General features: G+C 44.6%; 1 protein-coding gene across 1 annotated transcript; it reads left to right on the forward strand.

Annotated features, from left to right (window-relative positions):
- The first annotated feature begins 5,847 nt into the window (after positions 1-5,847).
- On the forward strand, positions 5,848-22,287 carry LOC309534502 (retinol dehydrogenase 12-like). Its single transcript, XM_082226710.1, has 7 exons — positions 5,848-5,873; positions 8,803-8,921; positions 9,499-9,654; positions 12,593-12,697; positions 18,773-18,982; positions 20,476-20,665; positions 22,033-22,287. The coding sequence occupies exons 1-7, from the start codon at positions 5,863-5,865 to the stop codon at positions 22,133-22,135; spliced, it is 894 nt and encodes a 297-aa protein (XP_082082836.1). The 5' UTR covers positions 5,848-5,862; the 3' UTR covers positions 22,136-22,287.
- The last annotated feature ends 1,178 nt before the right edge of the window (positions 22,288-23,465 follow it).

Consider the following 23,465-nt stretch of genomic DNA (forward strand, 5'->3'; position numbering starts at 1 on the left):
CCGCCCAGCCTCTGGAGGGGAAATCATTTCCATGCAATAATAATATATGTTTTTAAATAATCTATGGCAATTTTTTATAATGCAAGCCGTTTTTGTGTTCTCCTGTTCAGAGGAGAGAGGATTAAAGCAGCAGTCTTCACCCTGTTGGAAGTTAGGCTCATTTGCTTGTACTCTCCCCCCCCCCCAATAATTTATTTGATTTTACAAGTGTAGAATTATAACAATACAAAATACATATCCATATTTAGAGATTTCTCTGAATCTCCAGAGTTCCCACCCTCTTCTCCATGGGTCCAATTGTCAATTTTTTCAAATGCATATTATTTCATAATCCATATTTTATATCTCTCTGTTGTCCATGTTATTTGCTAAATTACAAGTGTTATTAGAATCCTGCTACTGTTTTCATCTGGTTACAGTGGTCAGATGATAACATTTGCTTGTACTTTTTATTCTGTATTTATGCTGATAATTGCTCATAACAGCTTTCAGCATGGTTTGCACTGGTAGAAGTTTCCTTTCCAAAAAGTATATGTCCCATAACTTTTTATACCACAAATGTTTTTGGAGGTTAGTTAGTTTGTTGTCCTGCTTTTGCTGTGCTGCAGCCCCTCTAGAAAGCAATAATGTGGTAACACTGGAGAAGTATTGCAGAACAACTAACCTAGCAGAATGTGTGGATGGTCTAGTATAAATCCACCACTTAATGCACTCTTGGTACATCAATGGCTTGTTGTTGAGTATACTCACAGAAAAATCCTGGCCCCCTTAAGGGACCTTCCTTCCCCCCCCCCATAGGTTTATTCTACACTGGTGCTACCTTCAGGTGCACCCTCCTGGCCTTTTCCCAAAGCTTATTAGTTGTCAAAATCTTGCTCCACAAATCAGTTCAACTCCTTATCCAAATTAAGACAAAAACACTGTTATGCCAAGCATTTCTATGCTTTCCCTAGTCTTTACAACTGCTTCCTGATTTAAGGGAGCTTCTCCAAATCAGCACCAATCACTCAAACATTTTACAAGACAGGACTGCCAACGTGAATAAAATATTGTGGGGGCCCAGGTAAGCTCCGCCCCACATAATCACATGACACAGTGCACACACACCATTTGAATGAGAATGCCCATCAGCTTTGTGGGGGCCAGGCCCCTTCGAATATTTTATTGTGGGGGCCAAAGCCCCCATGACCTCTAGGAGCTGGCTCCTATGCCACAAGACAGGAGCAACATTACAGATCCCAAATAAGAGTGGAGTTTGAAACAGTTCCAGACATAGAACAAGATGCTTAATTCATCCAATGACGACGATCCATCTCTAACTGAAACACAAAGGGAGCATAGCACCAAACAATAGTATAGAAATATGAAATGACAATACACAGAGGAAAGCATACAAGAAGATCCCATAGCCATCACCTATTGAAACCAATTGAGACATATATCGGCTGCCTTGCAGAAGGCAGTGTATTCTCTCTTTTTTTGTTCTTAACAATCTCTTTTATTCGCAAATACCCCCTTCCTCCTAGCAAAGGCTACAGAGGCAATTCAGTGGAGTGTTAGCAGCACTAAAAAATCCATTACATACTGTGCTTTCACATAAAGTTTAGCTTTACTTACTCAAGGGAGGCTAGTGGGGCTGAAAACTAACCCCTGGCTGTTATGTTGCTCTGCTGCTCATCACCCCTGGAGCCAGGGGGCCCTAAGTTAGGATTACTCCCTCTCTGCCCATCTTGCTTGGTATTGTGCAGAATGGCAACAGCATAAGGATCAGCAAGAGAAAAGGGGGCAGAGTGAGTTGAGGACACTATTATGATAAGGTATACAGTGGTACCTCAGGTTACATACACTTCAGGTTACATACACTTCAGGTTACGGACTCCGCTAACCCAGAAATAGTACCTCAGGTTAAGAACTTTGCTTCAGGATGAGAACAGAAATCACGCGGCGGAGCAGCAGCAGCGGGAGGCCCCAGTAGCTACCGTAAAGTGGTGCTTCAGGTTAAGAACGGACCTCCAGAATGAATTAAGAACGTAACCAGATGTACCACTGTATTTGGTTGTAAAGCACTTTTATTTATTTCTGAAAGTACAATGGTGGCACTTTATGACTAATACTCAAAATACTTGTTGAGTACACAGGGGTTGCTGATACAACAGTAAAGTAAAAAAGGTAAAGGACCCCTAGACGGTTAAGTCCAGGCAAAGGCAACTATGGTGTTGTGGTGCTCATCTCGCTTTCAGGCTGAGGGAGCCGGCATTTGTCTGCAGACAGCTTTCCGGGTCATGTGACCAGCATGGCTAAACCGCTTCTGGTGCGATGGAACACTGTGATAAAAGCCAGATTGTACAGAAACACCATTTACCTCCCTGCCACAGCGGTACCTGTTTATCTACTGATACTGGCATGGTTTCGAACTGCTAGGTTGGCAGGAGCTGGGACAGAGCAACGGGAGCTCACCCCATCGCAAGGATTTGAACTGCCGACCTTCCGATCGGCAAGCCCAAGAGGCTCAGTAGTTTAGACCACAGCACCACCTGTGTATTCATACATGTATCCATACATGTACATACATGTTTGTATGTATACAAGTACTCCATCGCAGTCCAGGTCAGCCCCAAAGAGCTTGCTGTCATAATAGCAGAGGTGCCATTTGCTATGCAACTTCAGCCAACATGACTGAGCCAAGTGGACCACACAGTGTGGTGCCATCACCACGACAATGGTGCAGTGCCAGGTTCCCAAATATATTTCATGGAACTGCCCTGAGCCCAGAAAAAGGAGCATGTGTGGCCTAGTCTACTAGCCTATTTTAAGCCAGTGAGACCAGGAGCCAAGGAAGAGATGTCCAGGAGCACAGAGCTTGGCTCTAGGAGGGGAGAAGAGCAAAAGTTAATTGTGGATATCTAGTCACATAATTCCAAATAAATATGGGGTTACAAGATGGGCCATTACTACATGCTGGTCATTATAGCTCCTTATTAGCTGTCATTGCTGTGTCACAGTCCTTATGACAAAGACTGACATTTTGATTTATATCTCTACAGAGCAGTTCAGCTCTTGCAAGTTACCTTATTTCTTTTGGAAGCATACTTGACTTCTTGAGCACATGACAAGTTTGAAATGGGCAATAGAATTGCTTTCAAGTTGGTTCAAACACCCTCCTTTGACTCCCTAATGGGTGTTCTCCTTTTAGCCAGTGCATGAAAATATGCCATTTCTGTTCAGCTTATGAGCAGTTCCTGTGCAGGCAGGGCTCATCTTGAGTTTAAAGGGCTCTTTTAGAGTAATATGTCTTGCTTGACCAACGTGTGATTTTTCTGAAGGTACTGTTGTGTTCTAGGAAGTGGGTTGCAGGAGGAGTATGCAACTCAAACCCTATACTGGGAATGGGAAGTGCCTCCATATCTGGAGGTGAGACAAATCATTGGCCACTGAGAAGCCTTTTCAGTTACAGTGCCCCATTCACCTCTAGAATGGAGCACATGGAAGATGGAGCAAGCTTCTTTCCCCCTGCTATTCAGGTCACAATAAAGGAGATTCCGACTGAACATTGGGAAGAAATTTCTGACAGTAACAGCTGTTTGACAGTAGAATGGTCAGGAGAACCTCAGGAGGTTGTGGGCTCTCTTTCACTGGAGGCTTTTATGCAGAGATTAGATCGCCATCTGTCATGGATGCTTTAGTTAAGATTCCTGCATTGCAGAGGATTAGACTAAATGACCCTTTGAATACTCTTCCAGTCAGGCTCACCTGGCACCTATTCTCATGTCTTTTTTGATACAAGGTGAAGCCCTTTTAATTTTCCCAGACATCTAAAAGCTGTTCTGAATTGGCTTTATTCAGCTGGTATGCTGGTATGCTTTTACTGTACTGCTTTGCTAATTATACTTCTTGGTAATTTTATTATTTTAATCTATTTCAAATGATTTGCTAGCCATTCTGGAAATAGTAATACTGTATAAGTGCAGGGTAAGGTAGGAGTGGAGGAAGAGTGATAGTCAAGTACATTGCACAACTAGGCTTAAATGGGGGATTACAGTTTACTTAAACAATATGATGCAATTTACACTGATACCGGAGATTAGATTGGAATCATTTTGTGGGTGATCTCAAAAAAGTCTGCAAGCTATGGTTAGGGTGGTTTCTCATAATGGAAGTGGTGTGACACTTACCTTGATGAATCCAGGACTGAGGTGTTTTCTGTTGTTTTGTATTTTATTTTCTGCATAAAAAGAAAGAAACCAACAATAAAAAGAGTCTATTTGGGAAGAGTTTACATAAAAAGGTTGTGAGCAATCTTATGATTGATTTTGACGTGCAATCATAATAATGTTTGTGTGCTAATCAGGGCTTGCCAGCTATGAGGCAAGGTGAGGCAACTGCTTCAGGTGGCAGGATCCACAGTGACAGTAGATTACAATGTAGGATCTTTATTTCCCCCCGTGTTGCTGATGTAGATCTTCACTCACCCCTTCTTTCCTGGAGTGTGGGTGGGGCATTTTGTGGCTCACTTCTTTTTGTGGCCAAAAGTGTCTCAGGCCAGCCCTGGTGCTTAACAGCACTACATTGGTGTAGGTATTCCCAAGGCCAAACCAACAGCTGCTATGGATCTCCTCCAGCAGAAGAGACACTATAAACATCTGCTGGCACGTAAGAAAAGGGAAGCCATTAAGAACACCTGAACTTGACTTATTCAGGCAGTTAAATCCAATGATTCAGCCACATTCTCACATATCACATCTAGCCCACAAGGCTATGGCCCAACCATGGTGGACTGTCACATCCCCCCAGGGACCTGGGAGGCACACTTTCAGGATGTTTACTCGGACAGCTCTGCTGAAAATGGAAGAGCTAGCCAAATGATAGGAAATCTGCCTATGTGGGCTCTAGTGATGGTGACAGAGATTAAGAACTAGGTAGCTCAGCTAAGACTGGGGAAGGCCCCAGGGGAAGGCCTAATCCCACCAGAGGCCATTAAAAACAATTTGGACTTCTGGGCCCCCACTCTGGCTTCACTCTTGACCTGCATTGACACCCATGGTCGAGTCTCCAAGGACTGGGGGCTTGCAATCATTGCCCCTATATATAAAAAGCTGATGAGATAAAACAAGATATATAGTCAACATCTATTTCTGTGTGGAATGGTTCATTTCAGTGAGAATACATACATTATATATTACCAGTACCTGTAATCCAGAAACCCAGCGGGCTGCTGCTGGATGGACAAAACACTGTTTCTTCTCCAGCAGCAGATTGCATTGTCGGGCTTCAGAGAGAGGAAGAGAAGCCTTCAAGTTACACTATTCATACTCTTTAAAAAGTGTGTTTAAGATAGCCCTTTCTATTTTTTAAAGAAAAGGAGAAACATGGGGCTCCAATTTGCAATGCACATCTGGTTCAGAAAGCAGGACTAGACCAATTTCCTGCTAAAAATCACCTTCTAGTTGCTGTTTGTGTCATAAACCCAATTGCTTTACTCTGATAGTGAGACCGAAGTACATTAACAAGTAGATGCTATAGACCAAATCCATATAGTACACTTTATTTAGAAGTTTTATGAAATAAAATAAATATAAATATAAGTATAGTGTTGGGGAAATGCACTGGAAAGTGTGGGATGAAAAATGGTTGATGCAACATTCTACAACCTCCCTCCAGATAAATCAGGATGAATGCTCAGTAAGCAGCCTGTCACTCTCTTGGTTGCTCCCAGCTATTAGCATTTGCCAACAGGTGGTGTCATAACTTTCAGTTCTTGTAATTCGTTATTTCTAATCATGTGGCACTCATCCCACACGTCTCACTGTTTTATTTATCTCAGTCAGTTGAGAAATTTCATTTGCAGAGGAGAAGTTTTCTACAATGTCTCTCAGGTTTGGGTTTCTTTATTTCACTAGCTATCCTATGTAGGCTTTATTAACTTGTTCTCAGAACTGCAAATTTTGCATAGGCCACATGCATTTTTGTATGCAATACTGAAATAGAAGAAGTGGACAAAGCCAAGCAGGTTGCAGTCCTAACCCCACTTACGTGGTGGTAGGACTTACTTCTGAGTAGATTTGGTTAGGACTGTACTATGTGTAGATAATTTCTAACCTAATTTAATATTTGAGTTTTTGCTGCACTTTTATTATGCTGGAAGCTGCCCAGAGTGGGTGAGGTATAAGTAAAAAAAATATATTATTATTTAATATTCATTGAGGTTATGATTAATATCTCCTTGGCACACTGAAATGTTGTTGTTGTTTAGTCGTTTAGTCATGTCCGACTCTTCGTGACCCCATGGACCAGAGCACGCCAGGCACTCCTGTCTTCCACTGCCTCTTGCAGTTTGGTCAAACTCATGCTGGTAGTTTCGAGAACAGTGTCCAACCATCTCATCCTCTGTCGTCCCCTTCTCCTTGTACCCTCCATCTTTCCCAACATCAGGGTCTTTTCCAGGGAGTCTTCTCTTCTCATGAGGTGGCCAGAGTATTGGAGCCTCAGCTTCAGGATCTGTCCTTCCAGTGAGCACTCAGGGCTGATTTCCTTAGGAATGGATAGGTTTGATCTTCTTGCAGTCCATGGGACTCTCATATCTACAATTATTGCATGCATTGTGTGGCTCCCTCTCCCTTTCCCCCTCTCTCATTAATATGCTCAAGTGGTCTCTAGCACTTTGGGGAGATTTGCTTCAGCCCCTCCCTAGTGACATTCTGAAGGCTAAACTAAAAAAAGTTGCTAGGAACCTTTGGGTGAAGCCATGCGCTTTAAATGTATAGTGCAGATGTGACCTTAGGCTGCAATTGTGAGAGAAAGCCTTACTGAACTTAATGGGTATTATTTCTATTATTTCTGCAATTGTGCTACTGAACTTTTCCCTGGCTCCCTGTTGTTATGTATTATCTGCTATCTCTTTTGTCTGTATTGTCGCACACACCCCAATTTTTGAGCAGCAATACATTCCAGGGAGTCTGGTTCTTATCCAGGGTTTGGCTTTCTAGGAAGAAATGTTATGAATTGGGGTGAGGGGGGCAGTCCCCTTCCAGACCTGCAATCCTGTATCCAGGGCTGGTCATTAAGTGGCCACCTAAGGTACAGACTTCAGGGGGACACAGTACTGACCTTTGAGGGGCAGTTTTATATACGTGAGTTTTTGTAATATTGTATCTTATAAATTTCTGATCATCTTATTTTTTCCCACAAGACCTCTGCCTTTGAAAATTGAAATTAGCAGTTTTGTTTGTGGGGGTGCAAGTAGTTCAACCTAGGGTGCGAAATAACTTAGCACTGGTTACTGCCTGTATCTGTGAGGGAATGCAGAAGGCGAAGGTTGCCAAACCACTTGCTTTGCCAAGAGAATAGCTTTCGCTGGCTAGTTAGGTGGTACGATTTAGCATAGCCAAAGAAGTTGCTCTGTGCCATATAAACCAGACTTTCCCCTCGCCTGGCTGGTAAGTAGAAGAACAGCAGCAGAGTAGTGTGAGGGAGCTGGAAGCTGGGAAACAGAGACATGACTTGCTCTGTGCTGGACTTTGGGGCTTCCCTAGAAACCATAGCAAGATCTATGGGGTTGCTAATCTCTATGGAGTCAAGCTCAGACAAACCTCAAATACCAAAACTAGCATCCCTGGCCTATTTGTTTTCCTTCCTAGCATAGCATGGCATCCAGCCAGGTAAGAAGGACGTGGGAATACCTACCTGCTCTTTGAAGCATCTACGGTGGTCATTATGGCAACACATCTATTTCTTACCTAACTTTTTAAGGTGTCAAAGCCATTCTGATCCTGATTGATTATTGTTGTCATCGCTACATATTATCTGCCCTACACCTTAAGGCCCCAGGGGTGGGGGTGGCTTACGACATTTAAAATGCAATTATTGCACAATATTAAAAACAGATCAAAACAACTTATTTAACCAAGGAACCAGTTTGACTGGTTCACCAGGTATCCTCTTGTAGAGTATAACCTCACAGACGAAAAATCACAGGCCTGAAAGACATCCACAGATATCATCCAGACTCATCTCCCAAACCAGTAGCAATATTCTTTCTTCAGATTTTTGCTTAATTGGTGTTGCATTTTTTTCATTTAAAGGGATTTTTTACCATGCTCTTCAGGTCAAAAAGGCTCGCTGCGTGTCTTAGAAAGGAAAGTGGTCTCTGTTCTCTGGCATAGAATCTGAGGGTGCCCCCAGATTATTTTGTGGGAAAGGAGTCAAGCGCATTCTGGAACTTTAGAAGTCTAAATCCAGCTGCTCGTTGTTGTTACCATATTTTTTGCTCTATAAGGCTCACTTTTTCCCTCCTAAAGAGTAAGGGGAAATGTGTGTGCGTCTTATGGAGCGAATGCAGGCTGCGCAGCTATCCCAGAAGCCAGAACAGCAAGAGAGATTGCTGCTTTCACTGTGCAGCAATCCCTCTTGCTGTTCTGGCTTCTGAGATTCAGAATATTTTTTTTTCTTGTTTTCCTCCTCCAAAAACTAGGTGCGTCTTGTGGTCTGGTGCGTCTTAGAGAGCGAAAAATACGGTATATTTTTAAACAGACTTCTTGTGGTTTGGAAAGTGATGTGGGAATGCATGAGCCATAGGAGCAGGTTAAAGGATAGAATCACAGAATTGTAGAGTCGGGAGAGATGATGAGTGTCCTCTATTCCAATCCCTGCAAGCAGGAATCTTTTGCCCCATGTGGGGTTCAAATCCACGACCCTGACGTTAATAGTCTCATGCTCTAGCATCTGAGCTACCCAGAGGACCAAACCAAGAGAAACCCTCTATACATACCAAAGTAACATTTACGGTTGCACTCTCTTATGTTTTAGGAAGTGGTGTGCGGGAGGAGTATGCACATCAACAGCTCGGCTGGATGGAAAGGTGGCCGTGGTCACAGGGGCTAACACTGGCATAGGGAAGGAAACTGCCAAGGACCTCGCACGAAGAGGCAAGTTGTCTGTCCATGCATCATCCACCACATGCCACTCAACCCAAATTGAGTGGGACATCTCTGAATTACAGAAGCCATCCTGTTTTTTGGTCCAGTACTCTACTGTGAGTCAGCTGGTTTGTGCCAGACCAAAAGACACTCTTTTTTTGTTTTTGTTTTTTGTTTGTTTGTTTCATGCTCTCCTGCAAATTGGCTCTCTCACACCAGAGCGCTGGACCAAAAGACACTGGCTCCCACGAGAGCACCCCTATTTTCATAAATTCAAGTGTATTTTTCTTGAACATAGTAATGGTTAATTGGACAAGGGCAACTACTTCAAATGCTTGAGGTGAGCTTAAAAAAGCTGAGTATTACTCCCTTCCACAATGATTCACAATTCATTGCTGCCTATAACATCTGCTGGCAAAAGGGCTTTTACATATATTTATATTTATATTTACATATTCATATTGTAGAATTTTTATATTATTTTATATTTTGTTCCATTAAAAGAAATTAGTCTAGAAAGACAGGACCAAGTTTAGAAACAGCTTGTTTGCCTTATTCCTCTTTTCTATTAATTTCCCTTTTGAAGGTGGTCGTGTCATCCTTGCCTGCAGAGATATAGCAAAAGGGGAAGCAGCAGCCCGTGAAATTATAGCCGAAACAGGGAATCAGCAAGTTATTGTGAAAAAACTGGACCTGTCTGATAGCAAATCTATACGGGCATTTGCAGAAGATTTCCTAAAAGGTATGACTGACTAAAAGTTGGCACCTGTGTAGTTACTCCTAGAGATAATCTGTGTGGAGTCAAGAGTTTCATAGGTTTTGTTTAAAATAGAGAGGTGTTTGTCTGGCTTCCCTATGTGTTCTTTAAACCAGGGATCAATAACCATTTTAGACCAGGGGGCACATTTTGAATTTTGAGAGAGTGCTGACTGCTCCAGTCACAAAATTGCTGTAATGGGGCCCATGGCTTAACACAACATGGCTGCCATGGCATAACACAAAAGAAAAGAAAAGACAGAACAGTCATGGCTGATTTTCCACCCTTACCCCGCCCTTGGACATCCTCATGCTTAGCACAGGACGCCATCTATGTCCTGCTGGTCCTGATTGTAGTGACACAGCTGTTAAAGGCAAAATTTTCCTGTTTTCTACATTTCTAAACAAAGCGAAGGCTGACATCCTGTAGCCATTTACCTGGTGTTATAAGTGACAAAACTGCTCCTTTCCCCTTATGGGGTACCCAAGAGCCCATATAGAGTCCTTTCATAGGTTCTCTATCAGTAGGAGAAAATAACAGAGACCAGCCAGAGCATATTGAGAAGCAAAGCAGCTAGTAAGCCTGATCTTTATTGACTGTTGCAACAGGGTGCTCCCCCACACACAGGAGAGAGGAGGAGGACCCAGAACCAAGGTGTGTCCGCCCTTATATAGACATTTTAAATTGCCCGCCCTGGAGTCCAAGACCACCCCCAGAAACATCATACATACATCACAGAAGGGGCGTAGCCCAAGACCACCCCCCAGATACATCATAACTACATCACAGAAAAGGCGGTCTACAACAAACCTGAGTGCGTTGTTTATCTCCTGGCAAGTTACCTGATTGCATTATCTGGGTTTTGGCCACTCTTTTGTTATTATAACTACTTACCGTTATTCCTGAATCTAGGTCACAGGCTCACACCCTGTTCATATCTTGAATGTGCCCTTACGACAGGATTTGTGAGGAAAGACAAGGGGAAGGTTTCTCACTTTGACCTTGCAGAGAAATATTTGAGGTCAATTTGTTCAGGACCTTGTCTATGGGGTTTCAGACGTGTGGTTTATATATACAGTTATCAAAAATTATTTATTTTATATATGACCTAAAATTTTTTATAACACTGGGAATAACCCCCACTGAACACAGAGACATCTGAAGTAGAAATGTATCCCATTATACTGGAAATTAACAATGCTGTGAATTCTTAATAAGTACTTGGACATTAGTTTCTGCACAGCAGGAGACATGCCTGAGCCGTTTTGCAAATTTCACATTTTGTATTTGCCATTTGAGGAGGGAATTATTTAACACCAACCTGCATTTATTGTGTAATATTTACAGAAAATAACTTTTAGCAGGTACCTAATCTTGAATGAGTCCACAACAGAAAAGATGCATCCTGGTTGCTAGGGAAAAAGAAGTTCAACCTATGGAGATTCCAAGAACTGCTAGAAAATAAGACAGAAGCAGGAAAAGTACAGTAAAGGGGAGGGGTAAACAGAAACTTTTAATGACCTCAGGGATTTCTATTGCCTGGTGTCCAAACAACTTACTTTACAGTCACCACATTGACTTCACTAATTGGCCTAAAAACACTGGCAGGTGGGAGCAGCTAAGCTGATTCATTTCACAGAAATCACTTAGAAGGGAGTCTGCACATTTTGCTTCATAACTTTCCTTCTAAGAGGGCTAGAGACTTAATTTTTTAAATAGAAGCTTAGAGTCTAGGGAACCTGCCTGAGGGCACCAAAGAAGGCCTTGTGCCTGCTTGGCGATCTCCACTTTAAACCTTCCATGACAATGTTCTTGCATTTAAGAGGAGCTAACCTTTTGCTTGGAAGCTTTCCCTTGAACCTTTCTGGCACTTTGGAGCAGGAGATGGATCATTCCACAGCTTCCATTTGAATTTTGAGATGTCTTATATAATACATCTGGCAATGTTAACTGTCAGAGACATGGTAGATGGACCTTAGGTCTGACCCAGAATAGCTATTCTTATAATCTGTCTCATTGCACTCTTGGGCACTCTTACTTGTACGTCTGATTAAAAGGATGATATGCTTTTGAGTAAACACGTTTAAGCATGTATGCCACATTTTGCCTGAAAGGGTAATAATATATGTGTGTGTGTAGGAATGACTGTTCAGCTCTTTAGATATAATAAACCCTGTTAATGATAGTAGTGTTCTATCCAAAACATGTGTCACTCAGAATGTACACAGGGTATATTATATATTTTGCTAACAATAAAGGTTTAGAGATAATTGTTAAATAAATAATAGTCCATGAAGTTGGACTACTACAATTGCCAAAACCCATTCAAAATGGGTATGTATGCACTTGAGCAATAAGGATACATATAATGTTCACTGGAAATTACTCTGAGGTAATAGCCCATTCATATAATCCATTTCTTTCCCACTAGTGCTTCCATTTATTTATTTATCCTGTCACATGGTCCAACAGGTGGGGGTATCTCACTATTTACCTAAACTAGTAGGAGATCTTGGCAAGAACCATCAACCCTCTGTCTGATAGAAGTTTAAATTCCCTCCACCTGTCGGTCCCGTCGGTTAAACTGTAAAGTTTTTCTGTAGACTGAGTAACACAGTCTAATATTTCCTCACTTAGTATTTGCTAATTATTTTAATCAATTTACTATACTGTACTTCCTTGTTCCCAACATATATATTCACAGTAACCTTAAAGCATAGAATTGTAGAGTTCAAAGGGATCATGGGGGTCATCTAGTCCAACCCCTGGAAAGCAGGAATGTCAAATAAAGCATCCATGACAGATAGGTGGCCATGTAACCAAATGCTAGTTATGATAAGAGCCTTGCTCCTTGAAACATCTCAGTCTTCTTGTCTTTGGTATTTTCTGCTTAATACCCAATCTCGGCCATTATTTCCTGTAGAGGAGAAGAAGCTCCATATCCTCATTAACAATGCAGGGGTGATGATGGTCCCCTATTCCAAGACTGCTGATGGTTTTGAAATGCATATTGGAGTCAATCACCTTGGTAAGATCAAGAGACATTGATGTCATAAATGGATATATTACCTGGCTTCTCTTTGCCTTTGCTTATCTTCCCTGCTCTTTCCCCCAGATTTCACAGATTATTCCTGTATTTGTAAACCTGAGTTTATACAGGAAAAGCATAGAGACAGGCGTTGTTGAGGGTAACACCATGAGGATTACACAAATTAAATTTGAACGCAAAAAGTTATAGACACACTGTAAACTCCAGTATGGACAGGCCCCAAGTCACAGTCCCCTGGAGATTTAATTAAATTATTTATACTGTGCCAATCTTGGTTGAATTTCATATATTCATTTGAACTAACCAGCCAATTTTTTGGTTATCTATTTCTAGTTGATTTATAGTACAGTAAAATTAATGTCATTTTGTTTGATTAAAAAAACACACCATAAAGTGTTTATATTATTGTGAGTACTATTTTTGTTCTAAAGGTTAGTTTTACATTATACATATGTGTGCCCATAAGCTCTAGAAAAAGGTAAAGTTAAAGGACCCCTGACAGTTACTGTAAGTCCAGTCATAGACGACTTTGGGGTTGCGGCGCTCATCTCACTTTACAGGCTGAGGGAGCAGACGTTTGTCCTCAGACAGTTTTTCCAGGTCATGTGGCCAGCATGACTAAGCCGCTTCTGCCGAAACCAGAGCAGCACACGGAAATACTGTTTACCTTCCTGCCGGAGCGGTACCTATTTATCTATTTGCACTTTGACGTGCTTTTGAACTGCTAGGTTGGCAGGAGCAGGGACTGAGCAACGGGAGCTCACCCTGTCGCGGGGATTTGAACTGCCGACCTTCTGATCGGCAAGCCCAAGTCTCAGCATCAGCCACGTCTGAAAGAGGTGTGTGCTGCCAAAGCCGGCATAGATAAAACTCCAGGCTCGCTGCCAGTTACAATCTTTTTGATTTATTTACAAAGTTCAAAAGAACGTTTCCAGAGCTTCAAAGCATGTCCGGCCCTGTCGGCAAAGATGCCTCGTCTGGCTTTTTTTTACGTTTTCTTGCCCAACATGCTAGTCGGCTGAAACCCCGCCTCTGATTTCCTCTGTTCAAAGAATAACTGGTTCCGGGCTCAGCCTCCCCCCCTCCCTGCCTCCTCTTCACTGTCAGACGACAGACTACTAATTATCTCTTTTGGCTCTCTATAAGTGCTGGTCTCTCCCCTTAGCTCTTTGGCTGTTTGCCTCTCCCTGACACCCACCCCCTCCTCAAAGGCCCCCTCCCGCTCAGGAGACCCGACTGTACCCATCTCTCTTTCCTCTGGGGTGGTAGGGGCGAAGCCAGCAAAACTACCCTCCTCCTCATCCGTCTCATCAAACACCCCCTCCAACCCCCAGTTCCTGGTGTTCCCCAATAGATGCCTTCATCCTCATCCAATGATGGGAAACCTTCAAATTCCTCTTCGTCGTCTGTTGTTTCGAACACCTGTTGAAAGAACCAACCCCGGGTTTTGGGTTTGTCAGGGGAAAAACTGTGGAACTCCTCCACCAGACCCTTGTCGGTGAAACTGTCTTCCGGGATCCAGGTATTCTCTGATGTCGGGGCCCCTTCCCACGCCACCAAATATTCCAAATTCCCCCCTGTAATGTGTATGGGTTGCTCGTGCGTAAGTTGCCGCCTCTCCAGGCTTTGTTGCCTTGCTAAACCTTTAGTCTGGGCAGCCCTTCACTTCGTGGCTGCCTCAGTCGCTAGCAGAATCCGTCAGTGGACTTTCTTAAATCTTTTCCAACATAAAAGTTGTTTGACACCCAGTCTCCTCCACAAACTGTTCGGCTGCAGGAACACTCCACGACTCCTCTCCCCTTCCCAGGAGATCCCTTGGATGACGCCCGTGATTGGCAAAGAACGGAGTCATCCCAGTGGATACATTCTCCGCGTTCTTGTAAGCAAACTCTGCCAGGGCTAGTTTGTCCACCCAATCGTTCTGTTTTTGACTCACGTAACACCGCAAATACTGTTGCAAAACAGCATTCGCCCTCTCCGCTTGCCCATTGGTCTTGGGGTGCCTAGCCGTCGTGAAACTCACTTCCACCTGCAGCAACCCCATGAGCTTGCGCCAAAAGCGTGAGGTGAATTGAGCCCCCCGGTCCAAAACCACCCGTGCAGGTACCCCATGTAACCTAAACACATGCTCTACAAACAGCTTGGCTGTTTCTTCCGCCATCACGGCACGCGAACAGGTCACGAAATGGCACATTTTGGTCAGGAGATCCACCACCACGATAGCGGTCTTACCCTTACATCTGGGCAGATCAGTGATAAAATCCACCCCCACTACCTCCCATGGCTTTCCGGGTGTCGGCAACGGTTCCAGCAACCCCGCTGGTGCCGCCCTTTCCCCCTTGGCCCTCTGGCATGTGTCACACCCTCTCACATATTCCTTTACATCCTTTCTCACCCTGGGCCACCAAAATTCCTGGGTGACCAGTAGCATAGTCTTATGCTGTCCAAAATGCCCTGCCGTGCAGCTGTCGTGGAGTTGCTTGAGAATTCTGCCCCGAAGGTTTTCACCTGGAACATACAAGGCCCCCCTATGGTACAGGAGCCCCCCTTTCACTTCAAAAACCCCCTCGGCGCCCCCTTTTTCTCTTAACTCCCCCATCTTTTGTCTGGCAAAGTCATCGTCTCTGAGCAGTTGCATTAGTTCGTCGTCCTTGACCAACGTCCCCCCACACATCCATTTGCTCTCGGGGAACATCAGCCTTGCCACCGGAGGTCCTTCTCCCGTCATATACTCGGGTTTCCGGGGCAGCGCATCCGCCCTCGCATTCTGCTCTCCTGGCACATATTGGATCTTAAAGTTGAAGTTGGCAAAGAACTCTGCCCATCTTATCTGTCTCTGGCACAACACCCGTGCCGTACACCAGTACTCCAAATTTTTGTGGTCCGTGCACACCAAAATTTGGTGCTTTGCCGCAATCAGGAAGTGCCTCCATTGTTTGAAAGCAGCGACGGTCGAAAGCAATTCTTTATCATAGATGGTGTAGTTCTGCTCCGATTTGTTCAGTTTCCGTGAAAAAAAGGCACACGGCCACCACTCCCCCTTTTGATCTGGCTGCAGCAGCACCGCCCCTATCGCCCGATCAGACGCATCTGTCTCCACACGTAGTGGTTGAGCGGGGTCGACGTGGATCAGTTGCTCCTCCGAAGCGAAAGCCCTCTTAAGCTTCTCAAACCCTTCTTGGGCCTCCTGCATCCACTGAAACCTTTTCTTGACACTGAGACAGTCCGTTATGGGCGCAGTCAGTTTCACGAAATCCTTGATGAATTTCCTGTAGAAATTGCTGAAACCCAGGAAACGCTGAACTTCTTTCCTGGTCTTGGGGCTCTCCCATTCCACCACCGCCTTCACTTTCTCCGGATCCATGGCCAAACCCTGGTCCGACAGCCGGTACCCCAGGAATTCGACTTCCTTTGCGTGGAACTGACATTTCTCCAGCTTGACCCACAAGCGATGCTCCTTAAGTTTGCTCAGGACCTGACGTACGTCCTTCACGTGCTGTTTCTCATCTTTGGAGTACACTAGCAAGTCGTCCAAAAAGAAAACGCAGTTCTTGTACAGCAAAGGTCCTAGTACGTGGTGCATGAAGGCTTGGAAACAGTGACTTCTGCACTGCAAACCGAAGGGCATGACGAGATACTCAAACGCCCCCAGTGGGGTGAACATGGTGGTCTTCCACTCATCCCCCTCTCGCACTTGGATGAGGTTGTATGCCCCCTGGAGGTCCACCTTGGTGAAAATCTTCCCTTTCCGCACCCGGGCCAGAACATCGTTGAGCCTCGGCATTGGGAAAGCCACCGGTTCCGTCAGGCTGTTCAGCATTCTAAAGTCCACTACAAGCCTCCTCTCTTTAGTCGATTTCTTGTCCACGAAGAACACGGGGCTCCCCCCTGCCACCTTGGTTCCCTGATGAACCCCCTTCTTAGATTTTTCTCAATAAAATCCTTTAGGTCCTTGATCTCCCTCTCCGACATGGAATAGGTCTTTCCCACGGACAACGTGGCCCCCGGGACCAGGTTGATCTGACAATCATATGGTCGATGCAGCGGCAACGCATCAGCCTCTTTCTCGCTGAACACCTCCTGTAGATCCCTGTAACAGGACGGGATCTCGGTCGTCCCCGCTCTGCATGCTGCTGCCCTCCTGCCCTCCGTTTTTTGAGGTTGCTCTAGACCCAGGCAGTTCTCCATCCAGTGCGTCGAACCAAACGTCCGGGACCGTTGATGCCAGGAAACCACTGGATCGTGCAAAGCCAATCAGCTCATGTCCAATATGATAGGCGGACCCGCCAGCGTGGCCAAGTGAAAGGCGATGACCTCGGAGTGGGTAGACACCCGCATCCGCATTGGAGGTGTTCGATGCGTCACTTCACCTCCCAGCATTTCTCTTCCATCAATTGTGGTCACTTGCAGCGGAAAATCCAAAGGCCTCAGGTTCAGTTGGTGCTGCGGTGCAAACTCCTTGCTAAAAAAAGGACGCTGAAGCTCCAGAATCAACTAGGGCCAACTCCTCCACCGCCTGGCCATTTGGGAGTTCTAGGACCGCCTTCAACACTATGCTTGCTTTGGGGTGCCCAAACCGAGGACTTTCGGTGCTGCTCCCTCCTGGCTGTTGCCCCGGTCCCCCACCAGCCAGGCTTCTCCGTTTCCCGAAGGCTGGGCTTTCTCTGCCTCTGCCTGTTGGGTGGCCCCCACCATTCCCTGCCAGTTACGACGCTCTGGACACACTCTGGCAAAGTGCCCAGTTTTCTGACACACAAAACACCTCTTTGCTGCTTGCCAGTCTTTTTTCTTCTTCCCGCCCGACCGTTGTGCTTTCAAACTCTCCCGCGCCCGGGCTGTGCCTATCTCCATGGGCTCCTGCTCTTGTCGACGTTCTGAGGCAGCTGCAGGCATTTCAAGAATGCGGTCACCATGGAAACTCCGCTCTCTGCCTTGCTTCCTTTCCTGCCATCTGGCTTCCTGTCTCAAACCCACCGCAAGAGCAGCCTTCATTAATTCGTCCATGTTTTTAGGGCGGGGGCCCCTCGCAAGCTCGTCCTTAATTTCTGGGTTCAGTCCATTTTTAAACAAAGCTTGTACAGGGTCTGCTTCTAAATCCCAACCCACTTTCTGCACGAGCATAGTGAATTCTGACCAGTGACTGCGTACCATGGATTTGCCTTGTTTCAAAGCCAAAAGCTCCTCCTGTGTCTTGTCAATTAAACCTTGATCTGCATAGATCAAGTCCATAGCTTGCCAAAACTTGGCCACATTTCTGAGGGCTTCATTATTCAAGGCTATTAACGACCACATCCAACTTCTAGCCCATCCCGACAGGTGCCTAATTATGTGAGCAACTTTCTGGGCATCGTCCCCAAACTGAGCCGATTGGAGCTCTAAAAAATATTTCATCTCAGTTTTGAAATCCAAGTAACTTTCCGGGTCGCCATGGAACCTTTCCACCCACACTGGCTTGCCCCCATCTGCTGATAGCCCACCTGTGGGTCCTCTCTGAGCAGCTCTGGCTTCTTCCAGACGGGCCTGCAAGTCGGACGATCTCTGTTCCAGAGCGACATTTCTCTTCCTCAGCTCCAACACCTCCTTCTCCATTCTGAGGCTTATTCATTATTCCACCAGCTTTTCAGCAGCAAGGGAGACGAGGCATGCTGAAAGAGATGTGTGCTGCCAAAGCCGGCATAGATAAAACTCCAGGCTCGCTGCCAGTTACAATCTTTTTGATTTATTTACAAAGTTCAAAAGAACGTTTCCAGAGCTTCAAAGCATGTCCGGCCCTGTCGGCAAAGATGCCTCGTCTGGCTTTTTTTTACGTTTTCTTGCCCAACATGCTAGTCGGCGGAAACCCCGCCTCTGATTTCCTCTGTTCAAAGAATAACTAGTTCAGGGCTCAGCCTCCCCCCTCCCTGCCTCCTCTTCGCTGTCAGACGACAGACTACTAATTATCTCTTTCGGCTCTCTATGAGTGCTGGTCTCTCCCCTTAGCTCTTTTGCCGTTTGCCTCTCCCTGACAACATCCGTAAGCTCTAGTAAATAATTGTAAATCTCCTCTCCCTTTAGGGCATTTTCTCTTAACATTCCTGCTGCTGGACCGTTTGAAAGAGTCAGCCACGGCTCGGATAGTGAATGTGGCTTCACACCTCCATGCTTCTTGGCGGATAAACTTCGAGAACCTGCAGGGAGAGAAATACTACAATGGGTTCCTGGCATACTGTCAAAGCAAACTGGCTAATGTTCTGTTTACCAGGGAGCTGGCTCGTAAATTGCAAGGTGAGCTTTAAGAATGAAATGCTAATGGCGCACAACCACTCATATGTACGTATATAATAGGGTTGCCCATAGCCAAAGCCTGGATGTGAGAGGAAGGGGGAAGCCACAGATTACTGAATGGTTGCACGCATGAGAGACACCCCAATCTCCAAGCGGTGAGAGACTCTAGGGATACCAGCACTTACCCAGTGTTCAGCTTTCTTGGAATGAGGTCAGTGGAGACTGTGGTGTCTATAAGATATATGGTTTTATTTACACATACATACAATCTCAGCATATGATGGAGGGACTCATAGCATTAGCACAGCATAGATCTTGCTTCCTCATTTATTTGCTGGGAGCCCCAAAGTCCAGCACAGAGGTAAACATGTCTCTCTCCAAGGCGCTGCAGCATCTCCACACTTCCCTCTCACTCGCAAGCAACTTTCCAACTCTCAGCTCCTTTGTTGTCCTTTTGCTTCTTTGTCACCTAGATGCAGCTAATTTCAACATAGCTCATTCCTTTGAAGTGAAGCAGAGCACTACAGTGGCTGTCTGGTCTTTGAATTCAAAGAGCTTGCCTGACTGGCTCCCAACCTCCCCCAATCTCGTAACCATAGCTGGGATAAAATTTAATGGACGCATCAGAATGAAATGACTGTGCATTTAAAATTCCTTATGGGAAAGCTATTAAAAGTATGATTTGGAGTTGTGGGTAGAGAAAAGGTTAGGCATCACCACATCACTTCTATGTTTCTCACTGCTCCCAATGAGGAATTTTAAATATTGCACATTGAAAGGGGCCATTGGGCTAACCTGACATGCATTTTGTAGGCGTTGGATGTCTAAATTGTCCTAATATTGTATCTTACCCATGCCATTGCCAGTGGCTTCTAATGTTATCTAAATTAAGGGTTTTTAGTGATTTATGAATCCACTTTCCACAGTCTCAAATGCTTCTTTATCCCCAAGGATGTTTCAGCCAAGCCATCTCACTGCTGTCTTTCCTCTCAGTTCAAACTCAAACTGGTTCCGAAGTGCTTATTTGCTCCCTATGGCAAGCTCTGATAAGTGTTGCTAGTTCCCAAACTGTGCTGGGCATTGCACTTCAAGACTGCAGGGAGAGAGGGAGATCCCCAGCCATCAAGACAGATTAACATTCTGTTAATTCCCCCCCAAAAAATGTAAACCATTCATTTAGTATGCTATAACAGATTTCAATTTAAGAGATGTTAACTTTTTGCTTGTTTATAATTGTTTATAATTGTTTATAAATGTCTTGTTTATATTTTGTGTGTGTGTGTGTGTTTTTAAAATGGCTTTGTTAAACCCTCAATACTAATTGAGTGCTGCACAAGGTTCTCTGCACTGCAATGATATTGTGTGTATTACAGTGAAAAGGGTGGTCCAATACTAGCTGCCTTACAGGGTACATGGGAACAATATTACTCCTTTCCTTTTGAACCTTTGGATTCATATATTTCGGTTGATGTTTCTGCTTTATGTTTTTCTAGGCACTGGAGTTACTGTCAATGCTTTACATCCTGGTGTGGTTGATTCTGAATTGGCGCGTTACTCAAATACGTCAGGAATTTTTAAAGCACTGTTTCGCTTCACGTTTAAGACACCAAAAGAAGGAGCCCAGACCAGTATTCACTGTGCAGTGGCAAAGGAACTGGAGTCAGTGAGTGGGCAATATTTCAGGTGGGTCTGGGATTGTGATTTGCAGTTGGAATACAGACATCTGGATCCAGCACATCTGGATAAAGTTTTCTGTGGTAATGCTCAGAGGTGCCCACATCAGACCCAGAAGGCAATATTAAAATGGCACATTGCACATTAAAAGAAAGAGATCATATGCAATAGCTCTAACTTAAAAATAGCAGTGTGGACATGGGTTGTGAGAAGTCTTTGCCTCTGGTACAGCAGACACAGTGCAATTGTTCCTTCGAACTATTAAAGGTAAAGGTAAAGGACCCCTGACAGTTAAGTCTAGTCATGAACGACTCTGGGGTTTTGATGCTCATCTCACTTTACTGGCCGAGGGAACCGCCATTTGTCCGCAGACAGTTTTTCTGGATCATGTGGCCAGCATGACTAAGCCGCTGCTGGCGAAACCAGAGCAGTGCACAGAAACGCCATTTACCTTCCCCGCCGGAGCGGTACCTATTTATCTACTTGCACTTTGACGTGCTTTCGAACTGCTAGGTTGGCAGGAGCAGGGACCGAGCAACGCAGGGATTCAACCTAGGCCCTAGGCTCAGTGGTTTAGACCACAGCGCCACCCGCATCCCATCTTCGAACAATACAGAAGCTATACAGAAATAACAAAGCTACTATCAGGAACATCCAGACAGAAGAAAAGCCCTTTTCATACATAGTCAATTTGGAGGGGGGGGGTCATATACCAAAATTTGCCCCTTACCTTTACAACGGTGGACAGGACAGCTTCTTTATCTTGTGAACTGCCCTGATGAAGGGGAGTATGTAAATTTAATAAACAACACCAACAATAATTCATTATTATTTTTTGTAACTTGAGAAATGACAAGCAGCTTTGCTGTCAGTGGGCTGGCCACTAATTCCTTCACTCTCAAATGATTCGGATGCAGCTTCAGTTTGGGGGGGGGGGCAAGCTGCAACAAAGCCATAGTGTCTCCTTATCGGCAACCACCATGTTTTGTGGCAACTGTCTCAGCCACCAATGACTGCAAAAATTAGGCAACGTGCAGTAGACAGTGCCCCATACAAAAACAATGAAAACATCCCCTTTGTTCAGGAGTTTGAATTTGCTCTGATATGATCACCCAGATAATAGGTTTGGCTTTTCCTCATCTTGCTTGTCAACCCTATTGAATTGTCTGAGACTTACTTCTCAGTAAACATGTATAGGATATTGTGCTGCTGGGGTAACCTTAGCCCACTGTTGTCCATAAACCCAGTTTGCTATCATATTGATTTGGGAAATATGCTCAATGTTTAATCAGAATTCTGATTCTTTGATGGTTTTGAATGGCTTAACAAATGATTAACAAAGTGTCTAATGAGTATTTATTTTGTTCTTTCTACAGTGACTGTAGACCAGCCTGGGCTGCTCCTCAGGCTCGTAACAAAGAGACCGCAAAAAAGCTCTGGCAAGTCAGCTGTGAGCTGATGGGCATCCAGTGGGAGTGAACTGGGATGGGTCTGTGGTTGACATTCGTAGACAGAATGTGAAGGCAACCAGAAAGAAATAAACTATCCTTATCTTCTCATGTGTGGATGTCAGTGTCTAGCAGGCACTTTATTAACACAGATTGTATATTAATAAAATATGTTCTAATCAACACTGAGTTCTACTCTTTGGTGACCTGAAGACAGTGATACTTAGCTGCCAACACATAACTGCTTCCCGGGGGGTGGGGGGAGTGAATCTGCCCTAATTGGTTTGTCATATAACTTTCACATGTAAACCTGTTAGATTGGTTGGATTTTGAGAAATTATCCCTACATAGAGGAGGGCAAAAATATTATTTTTTTATGTGCTGAGTCAGAATCTTCTTCCTTCACTTCACATTGAAAACTCTTTTTAAAAAACCGACAAAACACTGCAGCTTTATCTGAAAATGGAAGTCTGTAGTCACATCCACACCAAACATTTAAAGCACATTTGTACCATTTTGACAGTCATGGCTCCCCACAAAGTATCCTGAGAACTGTAGTTTACCCCCCCCCCCAAGCTACAATTCCCAGCAGCCTTAAAATTACAGTTCTCAGGATTCTTTGAGGAAAGCCTAGCTTAGGGTTGAACCAGTGAAGGCGGTGAAGGTCCTGTGTGAGTGCCTGGAGGCGGTTGGAGGATGGATGGCGGCTAACAGTGAAGGGAAACAGTTAGGGTTACCCCAAACAGCCCTAAAAACTGTTTGTGAATTCTCCCCCCAGCCAGGCCTCGCCTCAAGCATTTTAAAACTGCATTTCCTCTAAGACAAAAAGCATTAGCCAAGCATATTCCGCTTGCTGTAACTAAAAAGGTAGAGAAACAAAGGTAGAGAACAGTCCATTGTTTCCCAGGCCTTTCTCAGGCTTTTGGCCTTGCTAAAAACCACATTGCAACTTGCTTTCTGTCCGGGAACCATGCCAAAGCACAAGAATGAAACAACTGGAACACTCTGAAACCCCCTCACCCCCTTTCCTGGGAAAAGTCCAAAAATGGTCCCAAGACAGAAACTTTCTGTTCATGCTCAGGGGAACTCATGGGCAGGACTCTTGAAGAAGGAGGAGAAAGGGGGAGGGAACTAGAAGGGGATATATACTCTGTGCAATGGCTGTGAACTTCATGCTTGTTTTGTGACTTATCACACTTGCTCCTCTGCCTACCCGGGTTGGCAGAATAAAAAGCTCTTTCTCTGGATTTAACCCCTTGGTGTCGTTTGGCTCCTTTCGTCCCTGCTCGGGTGCAACATTTTCCTACCCATGGTTTAAAGGGCCTAGAAAGGCTACATTTTCTGGTGCATTGGCCGGGAAA

This window comes from Podarcis vaucheri, assembly GCF_965113315.1.
Source record: "Podarcis vaucheri genome assembly, chromosome: 1".
NCBI lineage: Eukaryota > Metazoa > Chordata > Lepidosauria > Squamata > Lacertidae > Podarcis > Podarcis vaucheri.

What these genes read in the sequence shown, in the direction of transcription:
- LOC309534502 (XM_082226710.1), top strand. An exon ending in GCTGGCTCGTAAATTGCAAG is followed by an intron (nt 18,983 to 20,475) that starts GTGAGCTTTAAG and finishes ATGTTTTTCTAG; the next exon opens with GCACTGGAGTTACTGTCAAT. An exon ending in GTGAGTGGGCAATATTTCAG is followed by an intron (nt 20,666 to 22,032) that starts GTGGGTCTGGGA and finishes TTCTTTCTACAG; the next exon opens with TGACTGTAGACCAGCCTGGG.